At 42.4% G+C, this 21,231-nt stretch overlaps 1 protein-coding gene across 4 annotated transcripts in view; it reads left to right on the top strand.

Moving 5' to 3' along the window:
- SLC4A8 (solute carrier family 4 member 8) overlaps nt 1-20,037 on the top strand; it is a 66,114-nt gene extending 46,077 nt beyond the window's left edge. Inside the window, exons 19-25 of one of the 4 annotated variants that reach the window (XM_004429045.3) lie at nt 296-547; nt 3,300-3,368; nt 4,516-4,689; nt 7,751-7,888; nt 11,207-11,298; nt 13,333-13,428; nt 14,590-20,037. In XM_004429045.3, the coding sequence (XP_004429102.1) occupies nt 296-547; nt 3,300-3,368; nt 4,516-4,689; nt 7,751-7,888; nt 11,207-11,298; nt 13,333-13,428; nt 14,590-14,602 (834 nt within the window). In that variant the 3' untranslated portion in view covers nt 14,603-20,037. Of the gene's footprint in view, nt 1-295; nt 548-3,299; nt 3,369-4,515; nt 4,690-7,750; nt 10,266-11,206; nt 11,299-12,040; nt 12,273-13,320; nt 13,429-14,589 lie in introns of those variants that run through there. The other 3 variants (XM_087442387.1, XM_087442389.1, XM_087442388.1) reach the window with 3 other exon arrangements.
- The last annotated feature ends 1,194 nt before the right edge of the window (nt 20,038-21,231 follow it).

Genomic DNA, 21,231 nt, shown 5'->3' with positions numbered 1-21,231 from the left:
TCTTGTTACTCTGCCAAGAAAAGATGAATCTTTGAATGTGTGCGACTCAGGGTGAGATCTTGGGCCTCTTTGATAAAGATTGGATATTGGTATGTTTGGACAGGCTAAGGTTTCCCTTTTTCTTCTCTGTTCCCTCCAAACCAGGAGGTGCTGGAAGACTTATCTGGGATCATTGGACCCCTTCTTCCTTACCCTTACATCCCTTCATGCTTTGAGCCTGAAACTCTTAGCTCACTGTTCTGTGCCCCACTACAGCCAGCCCACTGATGGTGATGGAGACTCTGTTTCCCCACAGAAAGGCTGTGGCTACCACCTGGACCTGCTGATGGTGGCCATCATGCTGGGTGTCTGCTCCATCATGGGCCTGCCCTGGTTTGTGGCTGCAACTGTTTTGTCCATCACCCATGTGAACAGCCTCAAACTGGAATCTGAGTGCTCTGCTCCTGGAGAACAGCCCAAGTTCTTGGGCATCCGAGAGCAAAGAGTGACAGGCCTTATGATCTTTGTGCTGATGGGCTGCTCAGTCTTCATGACAGCTATATTAAAGGTAATCATTCATTTACTCATTGGGTAAATATTGAATATTGAGTGCCTGATTTGTGCCAGGAATCCTGTTAGGTGCTGAGAATACAGTGGTATGCTGAACACATACACCTCCAGATACCTGCCCTAAAAGAGCTTATTTTAGCAGGGTAAGATAGATAAGATGTAGTTAAGAAAACAAACATGATAATTACAGAATATGATAAGTGTTAAAAGGAAATACATAGTGCTCTATGGAGCTATAGAGAATTAAGGGGGTGCTGTCTTTAGTTAGTGTGGTCAGAGAAGGCCTGTCTAAGGAGATAGTATTTAAGATGAGATGGAGCCAGCCGTGCCATGGATGGTGGGAGATGGCATCAGGGGAAGGGAGAAAAGTAGTCTAGTCAGGCCCTCAGGTGGGAAAGAGTGGTATGTGTTCTAGGAAATATCAGGGCCATGTGGCTCAAGGGTGTTGAGTCAAGGCAAGAGCACAGAGAGATGAGATTGAAGAGTGAGCAGGGGCAGGTCACGCAGGGCCTTGTTGACACTAGTAAAGGTAGCCTTTGAAAGGTTTTCACAGGAGAGGGACGTGATCCATTTCATATTTTGAAAAGATCACTCTGGCTGATGTCTAGAGAATAAGTTTCTAGGGTTTGGGGAAAACAGAAACAGAGAAACCAGTGAGGCTATTACAGGTAAGAGATGACGGTGGCTTGGATAAGGAAGTTGGTAGTAGGGATGGATAAAAGGCACGGCTTCTCTATAACTTGAATCCAAATATCCAAAGGTCTGCTGGTTGACTGGATGTGGAATGGGATGAGGAAAATGGAAAAATCAAAATGCCTGTTAGGTTCTGATTTGACCATCACAGTGGAGAGTGATGGCATTTAAGATGGAGAAGACTGCATGAAGGAGGAAGTGATTTTGTGAGGGGTGGGCGGGGTGGTCAGATTTTGGGTGAGATATCTGGGAGGCATCTGAGTGACAAGGCTAGAGGAGGGTTCTGGACTAAAAATAAAATGTGGGAATCAACACCACATGGGTGGTATTGAAAGCACAGGAGTAGAAGAGATCACTCAGGGAGAAGGGTAGAGATAAAAGAGAGGTAGGACTAGAGGGAAGAGAAGAGTCTAAGGAGCTCCTCTCAAGGTGGGTAGAGGAGGAGATAGCAACAGAGACTCAGAAGGAGCTGCCAGAGCAGTAGAAGGGAAACCAGGAGGGTGGGGTGTCAGGGAAGCCAAGCAAGGGGAGTGTTTCAAGAAGGAAAGGTTGGTTAGAAACTGTCTAGAAAGGTGAAGACTAAACCACTGCCATTGGATTTGGCAACATGGAGGCCTAACATGAGTTGACATGAGCAGATTCAGTGGAACAAGAGGCAGCAGCAGAGTTACAGGAGACTGAAGAGTAAATAGGAGGTGAGGAAGTAAGAGTGTGGGCAGACCACTCTTTCAAGAAGTTTTTCTGTGAAGTAGAACAGAAAAATGGGTCGTGGCTGGTGTGAGATGCGGGGTTGAAAGAGGATTTTTGGAAAGGTGGAAGATACTTTGAACATGAGAAAAAAAAATTTTTTTGTGGGTGTAAGGCCTGCATCTGGGAAAAATGGGATGAAAGTTCTATGGCCATATCACCAAGCCCCAACCATTCTGGAGTACTTACATATCTCCATTGCCTCCTTTCCCGCTCTTTTTGGTGAATCTTCAACCACCCCAGCCTGCACTGCAGATGCTATTTAAGGGTGAGAATCGAGAGGGATGGGAAAGGATTCTGAACCATCTTCCCATCCCCTTACTTTCCACTCAATCTTGCCGCCTCTCTTCATGCCCCGTACCCCCTTCTACTTCTACTTCTACTGTACCCGCATTTCCACCCCTGGTTAGGTGCCATCTGGAGGAGCCCAGAGGTTGCTGCTCCTCCAGAAATGTAACCACAAAGGCATGGTGGTGGGCATCGCCTGGCCGCCCTATAACTGTCTCAGGGGGATTATTTTAGGAAACCATTCAATAGTTATACAAACAAAGTTAGCACCAAATTGAAGTGTCTACTCACTCTAGAGCTGGAAAAACATAAAATCCAATAGGGATTTTTCTAGTTCTGAGAGGATTCTGTTTGGGAAGCTTCTTTATTCCCACAATAAAAGCAAGTTAAAGTTAGTCTTCAGCTGTGCGACTTTCCTGCCTTGACTCGCTGGGCCTCCTTTCCCTACTTCATAGAGTCGCTCTCAGGATGACCTAGGGTGATAGATGCGATGTGGTAGGTGTGTATGTATATTCAAGTGAAATAGAAGAATGTTGATATTTCTCCCCAAATCATTCCCTCTCTGATAAGATACCTCTCCACTCCTGCCCTCAAGTCTCTGGTTAGTAAAAAAGGAAACTTTTTTAGTCCGTGTTAAAATATACCAAATCCCTGAGGAGATGATTATGTGATTACAAAAGAATGGAAAGTTATCAATTCTGTAAAAGAGGGACGTGTGTGTGTGTGTGTGTGTGTGTGTGCACGCCCATCCCCACGGAGGAGGAAGAGCCAGACAGGGGTAACCAGGTCCAGATTACACTTACGTGTAATCATTTCATTTCAGGACAAAATGATTGTTATCATTGCTAGCTTCTGTTTTTGCTTCTACTTCTAAATCATGTAAAGACAGCAGAAACTAATGCAATGTTTATGCAGTGATTTTGTGACTTTGCTTCCTTCTTGGAGATTTAAAAGTTTGTATAGTCTTGAATGTGCTACGATACCAAATTTAATTTCTGGTCTTTCTGCGCTTTTATCCTCAGTTTATCCCCATGCCAGTATTGTATGGAGTCTTCCTCTACATGGGAGTATCCTCACTGCAGGGAATTCAGGTATTGCGCGGTTCACCCAGGGCAGTGTCTTCCCACTGTGAGCCCACCTGTCCTGACCAGGGAGGGACAGCTCCCCAAGGGAAGCACAGACCAGGTCTTGAGAAACCATCTCCTAGTCTTGCTGGTTAAGCTATTTTAGACATTTCTTGGGACATTGGGCAAAATACAGTTATGTTGACATGAGGGCGGAGAGACTTAACGGGGTGGCCTGGCTTGATGTCATGGTTCTAGTCATCTGTTAATTATTCAACAAATAATTATTATGCACGTATTAAATACTAGGTGCTTTGCCAGATGTTGGTAAACTTAGATCCGAGAGGTTGGTCAAGAACCAAACTGGTTTCCACCCATGGACAGTACTAGGCTAGGTTCAGTGCCAGGCTAGAGTGTGAGGTGGGGGGGCTAACTGGGGGTACACTGATGAAGAGATTGGGAGTAGTGGGAGCTGCTCCAGATAAGCAGGCATTACTCCCTGTCATGCTCTGCCTTCTCCCATCTATCAACCCATTCCTCGGTCCTTTGAACAGAGAAAAATCAGGAGCGTGTTAATAATAACCTGGGTATCCAGAGATGCGATAACTTAGCTGCTTCTTCTATTGGTGGCTTGTTCCTCTTTGTTTTTACGGAATGTCCAATCATCATTCTTATACGCTGATTCTCATGTGACCTTGGGCAGGTTATTTAACCTCTCTGGGTCTCTATTTTCCTTTTTATAATATAAGAATGGTCGTGTTTTTTATATCCAGAATGTTATGAGCTTTCATTTTATCTTTTTACTGTAAATAATCAATGAAAAGCTCCAAGCTCCTCAAAGAACAGGTAAGAGCTTTGGTTTTGATAATAAGCAGAAAGATGCAAATGATTTATATTGTTTTCAACGCTCCCGAGAAAGATCTGAGGAGCCACAGTGTGGGATAGGAGAAAGAAATTTGAACCTTGAATTAGAAAAGATGGATTCAAATTTTGACTCTATCACTTACCCCTTGGCCAAATTACTTGGTCTCTCAGACTCAGTTTCCACTTGTGTCCAGTGGAAATGGTATTACCTACCTTTCAGAGCAGGTGATGTAAGAGACATGAATGGGCCTAATAAGGTTTCTGACCCAGAGAAACTTCCTGAAAATAAATGCCAGTTCCCTGCTTTCAGTTCTTTGATCGCCTGAAGCTCTTTGGGATGCCCGCAAAGCACCAGCCAGACTTTATCTACCTTCGGCACGTGCCCTTGCGCAAAGTGCACCTCTTCACCCTAATCCAGCTGACCTGCCTTGTCCTGCTCTGGGTCATCAAGGCATCTCCAGCTGCCATTGTCTTTCCAATGATGGTGAGTTTTTAAAAAGTATTATTTGTTTTTAAAAATAGTGATAAAATATGGGTAACATAAAATTTGCCATCTTTTTTTTTTTTATAATTTTATTTATTTATTTTTTTTCCCCCACAACCCCAGTAGATAGTTGTATGTCATAGTTGCACATCCTTCTAGTTGCTGTATGTGGGACGCGGCCTCAGCATGGCCAGAGAAGCGGGGCGTCAGTGCGCACCCGGGATCCGAACCCAGGCCGCCAACAGCGGAGCACGCGCACTTAATCGCTAAGCCACGAGGCCGGCCCTGCCATCTTTATTTTTAAGTGTATAGATCATTGGCATTAAGTACATTCACATTGTTGTGCAACTGTTGCCACCATCCATCTTTTTTCATCTTGCAAAATTGAAACTCTGCACCCAGTAAACACTAACTCCCCATTCCCTCTTCCCCCAGCCCCTGGCAACCACCATCCTACTTTTTGTCTCTATGAATTTGACTACTCTAGGTACCTCATATGTGTGGGATCATACAGTGTTTGTCTTTTTGTGACTGGCTTAATTTCACTTAGCATAATGTGTCAGAATTTCCTTCCTTTTTAAAGACTGCATAATTTCCATTATATATATATGCATATATATACATATCACATTTTGTTTATCCTATTCATTTGTCGATAGACACTTGGATTGCTTCCACCTTTTGGCAATTTTGTAAATAATGCTGCTATAAACATGAATCATACAAATATCTGTTTGTGTCCCTGCTTTCAATTCTTTTGTGTATATACCCAGAAGTAGGATTGCTGGATCATGTGGTATATCCATTTTTAATTTTTTGAGGAACCACCGTACTGTTTTTCATAGCGGCTGTACCATTTTACATTTCTACAGCAGTGCATCGGGTTCCAATTTCTCCACATCTTTGCCAACACTTATTTTCTGTTCTTTGTTTTTTGGGTTTTTTGGGAATACAGCCATCCTAATGGGCATGAAGTGGTATCTCATTGTGTTTTTGATTTGCATTTCCCTAATGACTAGTGATGTTGAGCATCTTTTCATGTGCTTATTGGCTATTTGTATATTGTCTTTGGAGAAATATCTCTTCAAGTCCTTTGCCCATTCTTTAATCGGGTTTCTTGTTTTTTTGTTGTTGAGTTTTAGAAGTTCTTTATATATTCTGGATATTAATCCTAATGGATGGCAAGTTTTTGTTTTTTGGTTGGTCTTTGTAGGAGCAGCATTATTTTGGGGACCTTGAGGTGTGAATGCATGTGTGTAGCAGTTTGCCATGTTTATTTTTAAGGCTATAAGTCTGCCTGCCTGCCTGTCTGTCTGTCTGTCTTTCATGAATCTGATGTGGAGAGGATTCTTCATGTTTGCAATAATCTGCATGTTAACTTGAAAGCAAAATAGTTCCTAATTTAGAATTTATTGCAATCAGAGGTGTCTAAAATGGTGGAAATGCACTGTTTGAAGCCACTGGGACAGAGGATGAGGGTGGTCTAGCACTGAGAAGTGACTGGATATCCTTACCTCCTTTCTAACTGCAGCAAGGGCTTTGAAAAGGAGAGTAGGGAAGCTGAACTGTGTATGGTACAACAGGTGACAAGCTGTTTCCTAAAACTAGGGTGATGATGAATTCTTGCCACCTGACCGCCTCACTGTTTCATCTTCTCCTCTTGATGCCTTCTCTCTGGCTCAGTCTGTGTCATGAGGATGCTGAGAATCCAGTGGGCTGTTTGAAGGTTACCCAAAGGGTGGGCCTCCAGAGAAGAGGCCACGAGCACCGTTTAGGTGCTGTTGAACTCTGACTTACTGGGAGATTATTCAAGGGGGAGGAAACTGGCAGTCAGGGGTCTTTTTCCCTAATCACCAAGATATATACCCTCGTGATGCATTTCTTAATTTTTTCAGACTACATATAGAGTTCTGCATTTGGGTGTTAGGTTCAGGAGTTGAGTGTTTGGTAAAAGAAATAGCAAATTCCTGACAATTCCTAGAAGGGGTACTATCAATTTTGGATTTATTGGGACAGTAGTCATTGAAATTAGAGAGAAATGTGGTTAAATTTAGTAACCCTGATTTGCCTCATTCCTTGTCCAGCCACCAGAGGTAGCTGGTGAACACCAGTCAATCTAGGCAGGTCCTTCTGGGTTATTATTGGTTTCCCTTTGGCTAAAATGGCCCTTATGGGAAAAACATGGAGCAGCAGTTGAGACACCCTTACCTGTTCCTATTGAGGAAATTAGCTGTCAAATTTTAGGCAAGTCACTTTCTCTCCCTTGGCCTCAGTTTCCTCGATTATAAAATGAGCATCCGTCCAGGCCAGAGGGCAGAGACGAAAACACCTAGAGATCCATGATGCAGGCATAAAGCAAGAATTTTGCAGGGAAATGTATAGACAAAGGATCAGAGGGAATCCAGATGGTCTTTCCAGGTCCCCTCACCCCAGGGTGAGGCCTGCTTGGGCTGGGTGTGGCTGCACCCTCGCCCCCTGCCCCGACACACACACACAGCCGTGCTCTTGCAGAGGCTCTCCACCCCCATGCTGCCCATAGCCGTTGCTGCTGGCCCCAAGCCAGGGGAGCAGCTCTTAGGGCCATCTGCAGATGAAGGGTTTCTCTTTTCAATGAGGGAATTAGATTAGGTGCTCTCTAAGTTGCAGGGTTGTTATGATGATAGTTAAATAAAATATTGTATATAAAACACTTACCTTAGTATCTGGTACGAAGAGATCACTCAATAAAAGGCAACTATTATGATTATTATGAGTTTGATTTTGCTTGAAATGTCCTAGTGTGCTATGAAAATAAGACTTCGCGGGGCCGGCCCCGTGGCTTAGCAGTTAAGTGTGCACGCTCCGCTACTGGCGGCCCGGGTTTGGATCCCGGGCGTGCACCGACGCACTGCTTCTCCGGCCATGCTGAGGCCACGTCCCACATACAGCAACTAGAAGGATGTGCAGCTATGATGTACAACTATCTATTAGGGCTTTGGGGAGAAAAAAAAAAAAAAGACTTCGCTTTTAACTCCAGGAAGGAAACAAGCCCCTTTAATTCACTTTCTTTATTTTTCTTCAGGTTTTGGCCTTGGTCTTTGTCAGGAAAGTCATGGATCTCTGTTTCTCTAAGCGAGAGCTGAGCTGGTTAGATGACCTCATGCCTGAAAGCAAAAAGAAGAAGTTGGACGATGCCAAAAAGAAGGCCAAGGAGGAAGAGGTCATAGTTCTTGCACCAACTGTACACTTTGGGGCAGCCTCGAATTACAGGACTTAGGGAGGGCCACATGAAACGTCAGCATGTCTGGAATCCCAAGGGTTATATTTAGGAGCCAGGAAGACTACTCCAAAGATGTTCTGAGCCCAGAGTAGATTAAGGATTCTTGTCCCTGTCTGTCCTTCATTTTCGGATTTGATAACCAGTTTTCTCCTTTGTCTGCAGTCTAGTCACCAGGTTCACACTTAGAAGATGAACCTAGAATCTGTTCTTATTATCAGATCTAATGGTTCATGTTCTCCCAAAAGGTCTAATTCGACAAGTATACAAAACCTATTATTTTCTGAGAGTATTTGTTGTGTACCTAATTGCAGATGGTGCTGTGGTTGGCACCATGCAAAGATAACTTGCATGGGACTTTCTGTCCTTCCTCGTTTCCCTCAGCACTTGGCATCTGCAGGCCACACAATGGACCCTTAATCAATGGCCTGTATGTGCAAAGAATGTATGTGTAGCAAAATGAAAATACCCCACCAAGAAATGAATGAGCCAGAAAGTGTTTCCAAATACAGTTAGTGCCTGAAATAGTGTCCTTTGAAATGTATTTTGAAGGACTTTTTTTCTAATATCTTAAATTTTAAAAATCTTGTATTATTTTTTCTAGCCTTATTGAGATATAATTGACATATAACATTGTGTAAGTTTAAGGTGTACAGTGTAATGATTTGATATATGTATATATTGTGAAATGATTACCACAATAGGCTTAGTTAACACATCCATCACCTCACATAGTCACAGTTCGTTTGTGTGTGTGGTGATAACTTTTAAAATCTACTCTCCTAGCAACTTTCAAATATGCAATAGAGTATTGTTAACTATAGTCACCATGTTGTACATGACATCCTCAGAACTTATTCATCTTATAACTGAAAGTTTGTACTCTTTGACCACCTTCTCCCATTTCCCCTACTCCCTACCCCTGGCAGCCACCAATCGGTTCTCTGTTTCTATGACTGCAGATTTTTTAGATTCCACATGTAAGTGAGATCATACAGTATTTGTCTTTCTCTTTCTGACTTATTTCATTTAGCATAATGCCTTGAAGGTTCATTTAAATTGTTGCAAATGGCAGGATTTCCTTCTTTTTTATGGCTAAATAATATTTCACTGTATACATATTTTACCTTTTCTTTATCTATTCATCTATTGATGGCCACCTAGGTTGTTTCCATGTCTTGGCTATTGTGAATAATGCTGCAATGAACATGGGAGTGCAGATATCTCTTTGAGACAGTGGTTTCATTTCCTTCAGATATATACCCAGAAGTGGAATTGCTGGATCGTATGGTAGTTATATTTTTAATTTTTTGAGGAACCTCCATATTGGTTTCCACAGTGGCTGTACCATTTTACATTCCCAACAGTGCACAAAGATTCCCTTTTCTCCATGTCCTCCCCCCAGCACTTGTTATCTCTTGTCTTTTTGATAATAGCCATTCTGACAGGTGTGAGGTGATAGCTCGTTGTGGTTTTGATTTGCATTTCCCTGATGATTAGTGATGTTGAGCACCTTTTTATGTTCCTGTTGGCAATCTGTGTGTCTTCTTTGGGAAAATGTCTATTCAGGTCCTTTGCCTATTTTTTAATTGGATTTTTTTGTGGGGGGGTTGCTATTGAGTTATACGTGTTCCTTGTATATTTTGGATATTATTAACTCCTGGTCAGGTATGTGCTTTGCAAATATTTTCTCCCATTCCAGAGGTTACCTTTTCGTTCTGTTGATTCTTTCTTTTGCTGTGCAGAAGCTTTTTAGTTTGATATAGTCCCACTTATTTATTTTTGCTTTTGGTGTCATGTCCACAGAATCATTGCCAAGATCAATGTCAAAGAAACACCAAGAAAGCCAGTGAGGCTGGAAGGGAGAGAGGTAGCCAGGAGACTAGTGAGAAGTCTGTGGCAATGACTTGGGCAAGAGGTTGTGGTGGCTTAGGCTGAGGGAGAGGTGGTAAAAGAGGCTGGACTGGGGACTTATTCTGAAGATAGAGCTGATGGGGTTTGCTAATGCACAGTGAGCATGGATGAAAGAGAGGAATCAAGGATGACTCTTAGATTTTTGGAGTGAACAATTGGCTGAATGGTTGGTTGTGCTTTTTATTAAGATGGGGAAGACCTAGGAACAGCAGGTCTAGGAGGAAAATCAAGGGATCTCTTTTGGATGTTAAGTTCGAGATGGCTGGTAAACATACTCCTTATTTTCCAAACTTTCTGAAGTAAACATGCATTTGTTAATACATGTTTTACGTTATAGAATTACTTTAAAAACTAAATGAAAGGAAAGAAAAAAATGAAGACTTCACCCCACAATTTCACATCAACATCCAACATTTTTCTTCATTTCTTTATGTTCTTTTTAAATCCTTAACATAGTTTTCATATATCTTATAATTGTATATTTGTATGTGTATATATTTATCTATGTTTTCTATATATATATATATTCTGATTTTTCCCCTTCACTTGATTTCATAACAGTTTCATTTTTCTATGTCTATGTAGTAAATAATCGTCTTTATTGTTTTAATGGCTATATAATATTTTATAGTATTATCTCATAATTAATTTAAACATTCTTCCTTTGTTAAAATTTATAGTTGTTTTAGGTTTTATTATTAATTATACTACTTTAAACATCTTTGTATATATTTATTTCTCTGTAATTATTTCCTTTAAATTAATGGGATTTTTTTAAAGAAAACACTTTATTATGGAACATTTCAAACATATACAAAAGTAGAAAGAATAGTCAGAATTCGTATTTCCCCAAATGTCTTATTGTTATTTTTAACCATCTGTTTGTTTGAATCAGGATCCAAATAAGGTCCATATATTGCAATTGGTTGATATGTTGCTTAAATCTCTTTAGGGGTTCCCCTGCTATCATTTTTTTTTTCTTTTTGTTTAAAAAACTAGATCTTTGACCTATAGGATTTTTTGTAGTTTAGATTTTACTAAATGTGTCCCTTGGTGTCATTTAACGTGTTCTTCTGTCCCCGATATTTCCAGCAAATTGGTAGTTCCATCTAAAGGCTCGCTCAGATTCAGCTCTTTTTTTTTTTCTTTTCATACTATTCCATAGCTACAAATATCTGGTTGTCTCTCTTTTTGTGACGAGTCACATATATGAAAGAATATAATTATACTCTTTTATAATAAATGTGAGAGAAAATAAGGTATAAATTGTGGTGACAGAAAAATGGGCTGGTGTAGACTCATGGTTTTACTTGGTTCAAGATATAATAATGCCTCCTTTTCTTCCAGGAGGCCGAGAAAATGTTAGAAATCGGGGGAGACAAGTTCCCCTTAGAGAGCAGGAAGTTACTAAGTAGTCCTGGAAAGAACAACAGTTTCAGGTAAAACTCCCCAAACACCAAGGAGTCGACTATTTTGGTTATTCTGTAAACAGTCTGGCTTTGTGTGGGGTGGTGTCACAAATGCAGCTGTGGTTCAATGGGCTAACATTCAGTCTCCTAGTTCCAACTCGTGAAAACACCTTTCCTTTCATGGTTTACTGAGTACCTGCCGCATGTCAGGCACTGTACCAGGGGAGGAATCACGAGGAGAACAGAGGTGAGGAACGCATGTACTGAGCGCCTTCTCCATGTGCTAGAAGGTTTACTGTGTGCTCTCATTTGTCTTTACAACAACTCTCTGAGATAAGTCTCATTATCCACATTTGTACAGTGAGGAAACTGAGGCTTAGAGGGGTTTAGGTAATTTGCCCAAGATCGTAATGCTGCTAAGTAGAAAGTTTAAGACTCAAACCTTAGTCTTTGTATTCCTCAAACCAGTGCTCCTTCTGCCTTTCTCTGCTACCTTCCAAAGAAGAACAGGATATGGTCTTTGCTTCCAGAGAGTTCTCAGCCTGGTTGGCCTGAGATTCCCAGGCTGGGCAAGCCTTTGGGGATGAGCAGAGACAGCCCATTCCAGCTTGGCTCATGGCATCTACAGTCCTAGGACACAAGGGGGAACCGAACTGGGATCCCCCAAAGTCCTTACGTCTGCCGGAGATTTTTAGCCCCTTTCTCTATCAAAGCTATTGGTCACCACAAGTCGTAGGAAGCTAAATTGGTCCATATGTGGTTTCGTTCCTAGCATTTTGTTTCCATGTGGAAGAGGTACACACAAGCTGAAAGAGGCTCAGAGGTTGAGAGGGGACAGAAAAGGAAGAGAGAGGGGATCTGGGTCATCTAGATCCTGGAAAATTTATTGCTGAACATTGAGAGGATTGTGGTTTATAGTGAGGGGAAAAGGAGGAAAGTCCTTTTTTAAATTTTTTATTTCTTTATATTAGACAAATAAAAATAGTATATATTTAAGGTTTATAATGTGGTGTTTTGATATCTGTATATGTTGTGAAATGATTAATACAATCAAACTAATAACATATCCATCACCTCCTACAGTTACCGTTCTTTTTTTTTGTGGCAAGAACACTTGAGATCAACTTTTTTAGCAAATTTCAAGTATACAATACATTATTATTAACTATGGTCACCATGCCGTACAAAGGTCTTCAGAATTTATTCATCTTATAACTGAAAGATTGTACCCTTGGATCAATATCTTCCTTTTCCACCTCCCTGCAGCCTCTATTAATCACCATTCTACTCTCTGTTACTATGAGTCTGACTTTTTTTTTTTTTTTAACTGACCCCAAAGAAATGGAATCTTTGGACCTTAATAAACTTTCTACAAGTTGTTAGGGAAGCAGCCATCAGCTTTGAATTCTCTGGCAGCAAAGTAGGAGCAACGCTCCTTCTCTATTGGGATGCTGCCTCCTCTCTTGGCCTTTTAAAAGGAGACAGTCTGGCTTGTAGGAAACCTCAGAGTACTCAGGTTCCAGGAGACCAAGGACTGGATTCAAGGTCCTGATTCTGCACTTACTGATGTTTGACTTGGACAGTCACTTAGCCCTAGGAGCTTTGGTTTCTACATCTTCAGATGAGGGTGTTCATGATCTCTGATGCTCTGATAGATGAGGTGATATATGGTAGAAATCCTTTGTAAACTACAAATGGAAATCATTTGGCCACGTAAATGAGAAAATGAATGAAGAGTACTCAGCGCCGTGCCCGGCACACAGCGAGCGCTCAGTAAGTGGTAGCTCCTGATCTACCACCGTTGGCGTCCTAGCGCTATCGTCAGTACCCTAGGGGGCCCTTCGAAGGGCAGAATCGTGGGACAGGGCTGCCGCCACCTGGCACACCAGCCCGGCCCTCAATGCCACCTCACGGGCCGCTTGCCTCTCTACGTTCTGACCATCTGGCTCCCAGCACTTCTGCGAGCTGTTAGTGTTCCCTTCTGGTGGGGTGGTGGGCATCACAGCCTGAGATACGTATTTTATTTGTATGTCTGACATTTACTGTCCCAAGCACTGATTTCAGATGTGACCCCTCTGAGATTAATATATCTGATGAAATGCCTAAAACCACGGTCTGGAAAGCTCTCAGTATGAATTCTGGAAACACAAAGGAAAAGAGGTAAAGAGAACTATTACTTGCTGATTTTTATTTATTTCTGGCTTTTAAAAATAGCAATCATGTTTAAAGTAAAATATATTTTAGTTGTAAAACTGAATTTGTCTGATAAATATCACTTCCAGGCCTGCTCCTAACCCCATGAGAATAGCTATAAGCCTAAGAAAAGCAAAAATGTTTTCTAACTATTTGAACAGATATGCTGTTTTGAGCTGCCCATTTACACAGGTCCAAAGTCAGGATGGAATTATTTTGAGATGTAAATTTGCTTTATCTGTTTAGTTCCCTAATCCTCTTTCTAGTTCCCATTTCAAAATCTATAGACCATCTCTCTGGTTACTGCAGCCACACAGACTGGAAAATTGCTCAAATATTCAGATAGCATTGATAGTATTGATACAGACTTTAACCTATTTAACTTGTTCCATAATGAGAATTATTGCCAATATTTGAAATATGAAATTGTCATTGTTTTCTTATCTTGGAAACTAAATTCTGAATATCATTTGCCATTAGCATAGATCTATTTTAATCATGTTAGTGAAGAAAATGGAAGGATTTGAGGCATTTTTGCCTGCATTGAGGTAGCCTGTGCACCCAAATTATGTGAACAATTTAGTCCAAACACCATTTAAGTAGTAAGATAACTGAAGGCAAAATCTTAGGTCTTATTAAGGGCAACTTTTCTAGTTAAAAAAAAAAAAAGCAGGAGGCTAGGAATTAGGAGACCTGGTCTAGCTGTTAATTCCAATCATAACCTGGCAGACAACTGTTTCTGGCACTCAGTGGTCTCAGCAGTAAAACAGGGACACTAGTAACCAACTGCCCCACTCGTAAGTCTGCTCTGAGGAGAACCTGAAGTGCTTTGAAAAGTCACAGCCGCCAGTGGGTGGTGGTGGTAGGTTATTCCTTCATCGAATGGGTTAAAATAAATCTGTGCTGAATGTGAGTGAAATATAGAATCTTGTTTCCTTCAGAGGAAAATCCAGGCAGCTGTCGAAATGTATAACGCATATGGTTATTTTTAGTTGAGAACTAGTCTACTTGTAAATGAACTTAAAATATAGCCAGATCCAAATTGTGGTGACATCTTCAAAGTATTGTGTTAAAAGCAGGAATGAATCATGTGTTCCCTTTTTGTCTAATTGTAACACTTTTATTCAGTCTCTTCAACTAAAAGTCTTTGCTGGGATGCAAGATTTGGGCCACGAGGTGCCTCAGGGGAGTTCTGGTCACAGAGAAGATGGTGAATCTCTCAGAGAAGAAGCAAGACCAAGTCTGGCCCTGTCCTTGGTCATGTCAACGCCATGCCGAAGCATTGAGTTATTCGTGGTGTGCACTGGAGGACATCCAGCTACCCCCTTACCAGCAGCCAGTCACCAGATGTGAACGTGGCAGCAGAAGACCAGCTCCTGTTGGTACTTGTCTTTCTTCTGTTTCTCCTCAGAACTGCCACCATTGAATACCCAGCTTCCCACTTTCCAGACATTTTCTCTGAACCTCTCTGCTGGCCTGCCGAGCCATATGGATCCATTCTGCCACTGAGGATTCCTTCAAAGAGGTCCCTCTTCCTAAGGGATGGAGTAGGGGAGTAGGAGGAGAGCAGAGAGAAAAGGGAAGGCTCTCCAGTCCCATAGTATCTGCAGGCTGCTAGGCAGCCCTGGGCCTTGTTTGATTGCCTACTCTGGGGGATGCTGGTCAGACCCAGAGGCTGTCAGGAGGGTTTGCTCAGCGACCTGGGCGTTGGCAGTGCCCACCACCAAGCCAGAAGATACCTCTGGCCCGGGTGCATCTTCATTGCTTCCTAGCAGCAGGCTGCATAACTCCGTGAGAACCTTGGATAGTGAAAGGGCCAAGAGGGACGCTGGAGTTGTTTAGCTTCAACAGGAAGCAGCTCGAGGGAAATCAGTTACGATAAGTGAGGATGAGCAGCCTCTCTTGGTTTCATTGAGGACAGAGTAAGAGAATGAGCTGAAATTGCCACAGAAGGAAATAGTTTAGACACCAGGAAGGACTTCCTCGCCTGAAGATTTGTCATAGTGTCTGATTTCTAGATCTCCGAGAAAGGTTTGATAAGAGTTGTTTGTGAGTAGAAAGGGATTTAAGGTGTTTTTATTGCCCTGTTGTGGAAACATTCGTGTCTTGCTGCTGTCTCTTGAGGACACATTCTGATTCCATTCCTGGAGAGATCCAAGTGCTTACGTAATGTCTCCTTAGCTGCCTTAGTAGCGAACCATCAATGGACCAAAACCACCTTCAGCCATGCGGTTTCTTCATCATCATAGATTTCTTTTGGTTGATACATGTTCTGCCACTCAGATGTAAAAAGCCACACTGGGAAATGAACTGTAAGTGGTGACATTAATTTTGGTATTTAGTTTAAAACTAATTTATGGTTATTCTCTTCTCTTCTCTGTTGCAATAATATCAAGAATTTGGGCTCCAGTGTGTATAGACTTTCCCTTCCTTTGTGCACAGAATGTGACTAACAAGTATGTTGGTACCCAGGGAATACGATCATATCAGTTTTCCATCCTGGAAAATCTTTGTACAGTGGGACATTCCCCCAGTGTGCTTTCCTTTCATAGATGAAGAGTTGGCTATATCACTTGATTGAATTTTGCATTCCTTAGACTCTTAAAATATATTAGTGTATTCTAGTCTTACTCTAAAGATCTTTGATGTTGAAGGAATCCTGCATTTCTTTCATATTTCCCTATCTCTTAGAGCCATAATTATTTTCATATGCAGATGATTTTCAAAATATTTAACAACTGGTACAGGACGGAGACCAACCACTCAGAACGGATGCCTGCTATAAACAAGCAGTAGGTATGGCCTTACCCATGCCTACTGGCTGAACGTCATGCTGCTTTCAAATATTAAAATGATATCCCTTTGAATTGTGGATATTTTTCCTGGTTTGTCTGATTTCTACTCACAAGGCTGTTTTAGGGACAGCCTCAGCTTCCTTTCCTATGGTGCAGACAGGAACAGGAATGTGTTTTTGAAGTATACGGGCATTAAAATCTTTGTGAGCCAAAGCTTCACAGTTTATCACTTTAGGATAAATGTAATAATTGTACCCATTTACCTACCTAATTCAGAAAAATTAAAAGGCAGCTTTGTCAAAGAGAAAGCTTTCTTGCTGACTTTCCCTGTCTCTCTCTGGCTGCTTCCTTGAACTTGCCTCTTTTTTCATCTTTCTTCCGTGAGAACATCCCCCCACTTTCTTCCTCCATCTTGCCCCTCCCATCTTTTCCTGCCACCTCTGTAGAGGGAAGTTGGGGACTGCTTCACCTGTTTCCCTAGCCTCAGCGTGGCTGGAAGGAATGTAACAGAGTGAGTCCTTCATGCAACAAAACTAGATGAAAGAGCCACTCAGAAAAATCTCTCTCCTAATATGCTGATGTCTTGTGATGCCTTGTGTATGCTGGGCTTCTGGAGAGAGGGAACCTGTCTTGGTTGACTCCGTGCAGTGCAGTTACAGGACCACGCATGCACTTTCCTGAGCCAGACCCTCCTCGGTTACTGCACCTTAGGAATGTCAGCTACCTTGTGCCAAGGCTTTTAGGCCATTAGATTTTTCTCAAACAATAGCCAGCCTCATTTCTGCTACATCTCAGTGATGGCAACCATTCCCTACTCTTACTCTCTCCTCCTTCCCAAGTCTCACCAAACACTCAACCCCAGTGCTGGCTGCTTTCTTGCTCGGATCTGTGGCTGTGACCATGATGGCAGAGTCAAGCTGGGCAGCGTTTGGGATAAGAAACTGGGAGGGGAGGTGAAGCAGCAGCAGTGTTTGTGTATGTGTGTGTGTGCATATGCATGTGTGTTTATCAACAAATGAGAGTATAACCGTAAGATTTCATTGCTGCTAATAAGCAGCCTTGTGCACCGCGTGCACAAGGGGATATTAGAAAAATATGGCCGTATCCCTTCTAGGGGTTCCCCCTCTCCAACTTCTCTGATGGAATAGCTTGAGGACAAATATAGGCAGATTAATCTATATAAAAAGGTATTTAAGCTCAACATTAAGGAGAAACTGATTTAGGGGTGGAAAGAAAGGCCAGTAGGTAATTTCTGTGCCCAGGTTTGCTTGGGCCGGAGAAGCAGTCCATCTCTTTCATGACAAGGGGAGATTTCAGGAATAGTTTGAGTGTTGGCAGGCCAATGCCCTGACAGGCTGGTAGTGTAGAGGTAGGTAGGGAGGGAGGCCAGAGGTTTAAGAAAGTGATGGTGAATAGAATCTTGGTTCTAAGGAGAAGAACTGCTGTTGCTCAGTGGGTGGGTTACTTCCTAGCCCATGACTTTCAGGAAAGGGTTGGCCTAGAGAGAAAGGGAAGACCAGCAGAAATATGCTGTGAAATTACCAAATATATTTGGTTGCATCAAATGCAGGCTAGCTCTTTGTGGCTATATATGATTTCAGATTTCTGATGATGGGGTTATCAGGAGATCTGGTCTTGAGCACATACAGCTCCTATCTCCATCTCCTTATTCATATAACTTTGCCTTTAGGGTAGAGGGGTAGGGAACCATGTATTTCCGAAAGACGGTGTGAATAGTTGCTATTTCTCTTTGTCTGAGATGTGACTGGCTTTTAAATTAGTCATAAATGTTTGATAAAAGTCTGGTATATGCTATGTCCCAGGCTTGGTTGACAACTCAGGCTATGACAACCATGACCTTTAAGAGGTCTCTGGTTCTGGAAATCTGTGGTTTCTGGTTGTCCAAAAAAGGCAATTCCCAGTTCTACTTTGTTTTCTACCTACTCAAGGCTCCCGACTTCTTCCTTAATAGAGGAGTCAGTAATTCTCCCTGCATTTTCTCTGCTGATTTCAGTGTCCAATGTTCTGCATCTCCCAAGTTTTTCTGAAGCATGAGAGAAACTTGACCACAGGGCCCCTGGCTTTCCTTTTAACTGGCATCAGAAGTACTATCTAGTATGTTCTGTCTGCTACTTTATCAGCTTCTCTAAATTTCTTCTTTTGCAAGTGAGTTAGCACTTCTTCCTAGGACTTTTAAGCAGTCTTTGCCAGTTTGTTACTGCATTTTCCTTGGCCTTCTCAGGTTTCCAAGCCACATCCTGGCAGGACATTAAGCAACGTTGCATTGAATGTTCTCAGCCTTCTTGACTTTCTTTTGATTGTAGCTGTCGGGCCTGTAGGTAGAAATCCTTCCTGCCAAATGAGACATCATCCAAGTTCCACCCCCTTTTACTGACTCAGCTTTTTCAAGCACCCTTTGTTCTCCTTTCTGCCTTTTCCTCAGTCCTTCAAGTCCTCCTCGGAGGGAAGAAGTTCTTGGTCAGAGGTCCTAAAAACCACCACCAGTTAGGGGTGGTTAGAGAGGCAAGAAGGTTGGACAGTTCTGGGGCTTCTCATGGTTATTTCCTTACTTCGTGGTTGTTTTCCTTCTTTAGGATGAGGGATTAAGGATTCTCAAGCCCTCAGGTTTATCCATATTTCAGCGTAAACAGAAAAAGACATCCCAAAACCAAATAGAAGTGATTTTTCTACCAAATCTATTCTTTATGATTCACGGTGCCCTTGGTCTCTTACATTAATTATAGAGAACGGGCAGTTGACTCAGTTAACATTTCTTTACCAGAAAGAAGGCTAATTTTCATAATTAAAAGAGGTGTGAAGCAACTCTTGAATTTTTATGCTTGAAGCATAAAAAGAGGAAAAGAGTGTTACGTGAATCTTTTCAATAGGAAAATTCAGCAAGTGGAATGATTCATCCATAGGCATAATTCTTTCAGGAGATTCTGTGCTCAAAGGGAATGGAATGGTTTCTGATCCTTCTGAAAAGAAAAGGAATGGCATTTTTCTTAAACCTAACCCACTTTCAGCTTTGGAGAATACAGAACTTTTTCTTCTAGCTGATGGCATTAATGTTTCCTGAGAGAGAGAGAACCCACCCCCGGCACTTTTCTGAGCCCAGCAGAAATCAGCAAAGCTCGGGCTTCTCTTAGCGGGTTTGCTGTTGACGCCAACATGCAGGTTTTTCACACGTGCAATAATGTTGGAAAAGAAGCACCAAACTGAATGTGCAATTACTCCTTTTGCAGAAGAGGCCAAAATCCTCCTCCTCACTCCTTTCTCCGATACTCGCTCCTCCAAGATGATGAGCTTCCTTCTTGTTTATCTGTGTCTGTCTGTCTGATTGGTTAGATATGGCTGCCCTCCCAAGCTGATGGTGTCAGGTGGGGAGCAGAGCAACCTTCCCACGGAAGGGGACAACTTGAGGTGCTGGTACATTTCCCTTGTTTTCTATGTTCTTCTTTCTAGTGGGTCTCATGTAGAGATAGAGATATTTTTGTTTTAGAGATTCTAAAGTATATATTTTTAGTGTAAGAAATGTACCCTCTCTACCCTCCATGGTGTAAATAGAATCGAGAACAAATGTGTCCTTGTGACAACCCCATAGCAATCTGTGGTAGGAATAGGACCCTGCTCCCTCCCACCAAGTCTCATGGTCTGTGTCTGTGAACCAGGGGAGGTGACTGTGACACCTCCACCTGCCCAGACCTTCCTGTGCTCAATGGGTGAAAAATAAAGTCTGTGTAAACTGTGTAAACACCTGTGGTGTTCTTTGAGCCCAGACCAAGGGGCTGAGCCAATGCTGCCCAACTTCAGAACTTGTGAAGAAGAGTTTTGAAGATGGGCGAGAGAAAGGTGTGGTGTCTGCTGAGTGTGTCTTTAGAAGGCATGTACACCTCCTCAGTGCAGACCCTGAGTCATCCTTGGGACAGAGCCATGGAAGGAGGCTGTCAGGGCCCTTTCTTTGGGGACCACTTAGACTTATGTTTGGATAGGGGGACAGGACAGCATGAAAAGAAAGCACATTTTGGAGATACAACGAAGCTGATGAGAGAAACTGCTAATATTTGAGGACTCTCCACTGTCTAGATATCCGGATTTTTAAAATCTGTCACTCAAGAGTTTTGGTTTTGGGGGGTGGAGGGTGCTCCATTTCTTTTCCTCTCAAATCCAGTCGTTGGAGTGTTGGAGAACAGGGGAAGTGGGAAGCAATAGAGTAAGAGTAGAGAGACCAGTGAGGGGGTGACAGGCAAGGGTTGGGGAGAGCCAGTAAGCAAGCTTTATGGAGTGACCAGAAAGGCATCAACTGAGAGCATTCTGAACAGAGACCACAGTGTCAATGGTTTATTAAGGGAGCCAGGGCAAGCTGGGCTGTAGATACAGAACTTACTAGCTTTGAGGCCTTTTGCTGTCTTTTGGCTATTTTTTTAAACATCCCAACAGCATGCACATTCTGTCACTTTGTCTCACAGAGAGACATGCATTGACAGTGGGTAGTGTATGGGAAGGCTGCTCCGGCAGAGACTGAGCCAGTTCTGATGCGGGGTGGGGGGCTTGGGGGGGCATTCATCCTTCTCACATCCAGAGGACCACCCTCAGGGTTGTTAAGGATTCCATTAAGTAATACGTGGAAAGTGCTTAGAACGGCGCCTGCACATAGTAAGCACATAGTTAAGTAACAAGAAATCTGGAGGTAGGTGGTTCCTGGGTGGTTAATTCAGCAGCAGTCACATCAGGGCTCTGGTCAGAGTCTCTGCAGTTCTCTTGGTTTTCCCCTCATAGTCACAAGATGGCTCCAGAAGCTCCAGGCATCACATCAGAAAGCATAACTTCCAAATGCAGAAAAGGGTGAGGGAGCATTTCTCTAGCTTCTTTCTCTCTCTATTAATGGGAAAATCTTTCCCAGAGGGTTCCCCCCTCCCATGTCATTGGTCAGAACTGGGTCATAGACCATCTCTAAGATGAGAAAATGGGGATG

The sequence above is a fragment of the Ceratotherium simum genome, chromosome 17, assembly GCF_057802395.1.
Source record: "Ceratotherium simum simum isolate JZ-2026a chromosome 17, ASM5780239v1, whole genome shotgun sequence".
Lineage (NCBI taxonomy): Eukaryota > Metazoa > Chordata > Mammalia > Perissodactyla > Rhinocerotidae > Ceratotherium > Ceratotherium simum.
Note: the sequence above shows the minus strand (reverse complement) of the source record. Positions and strands in the feature narration are given on the sequence as shown.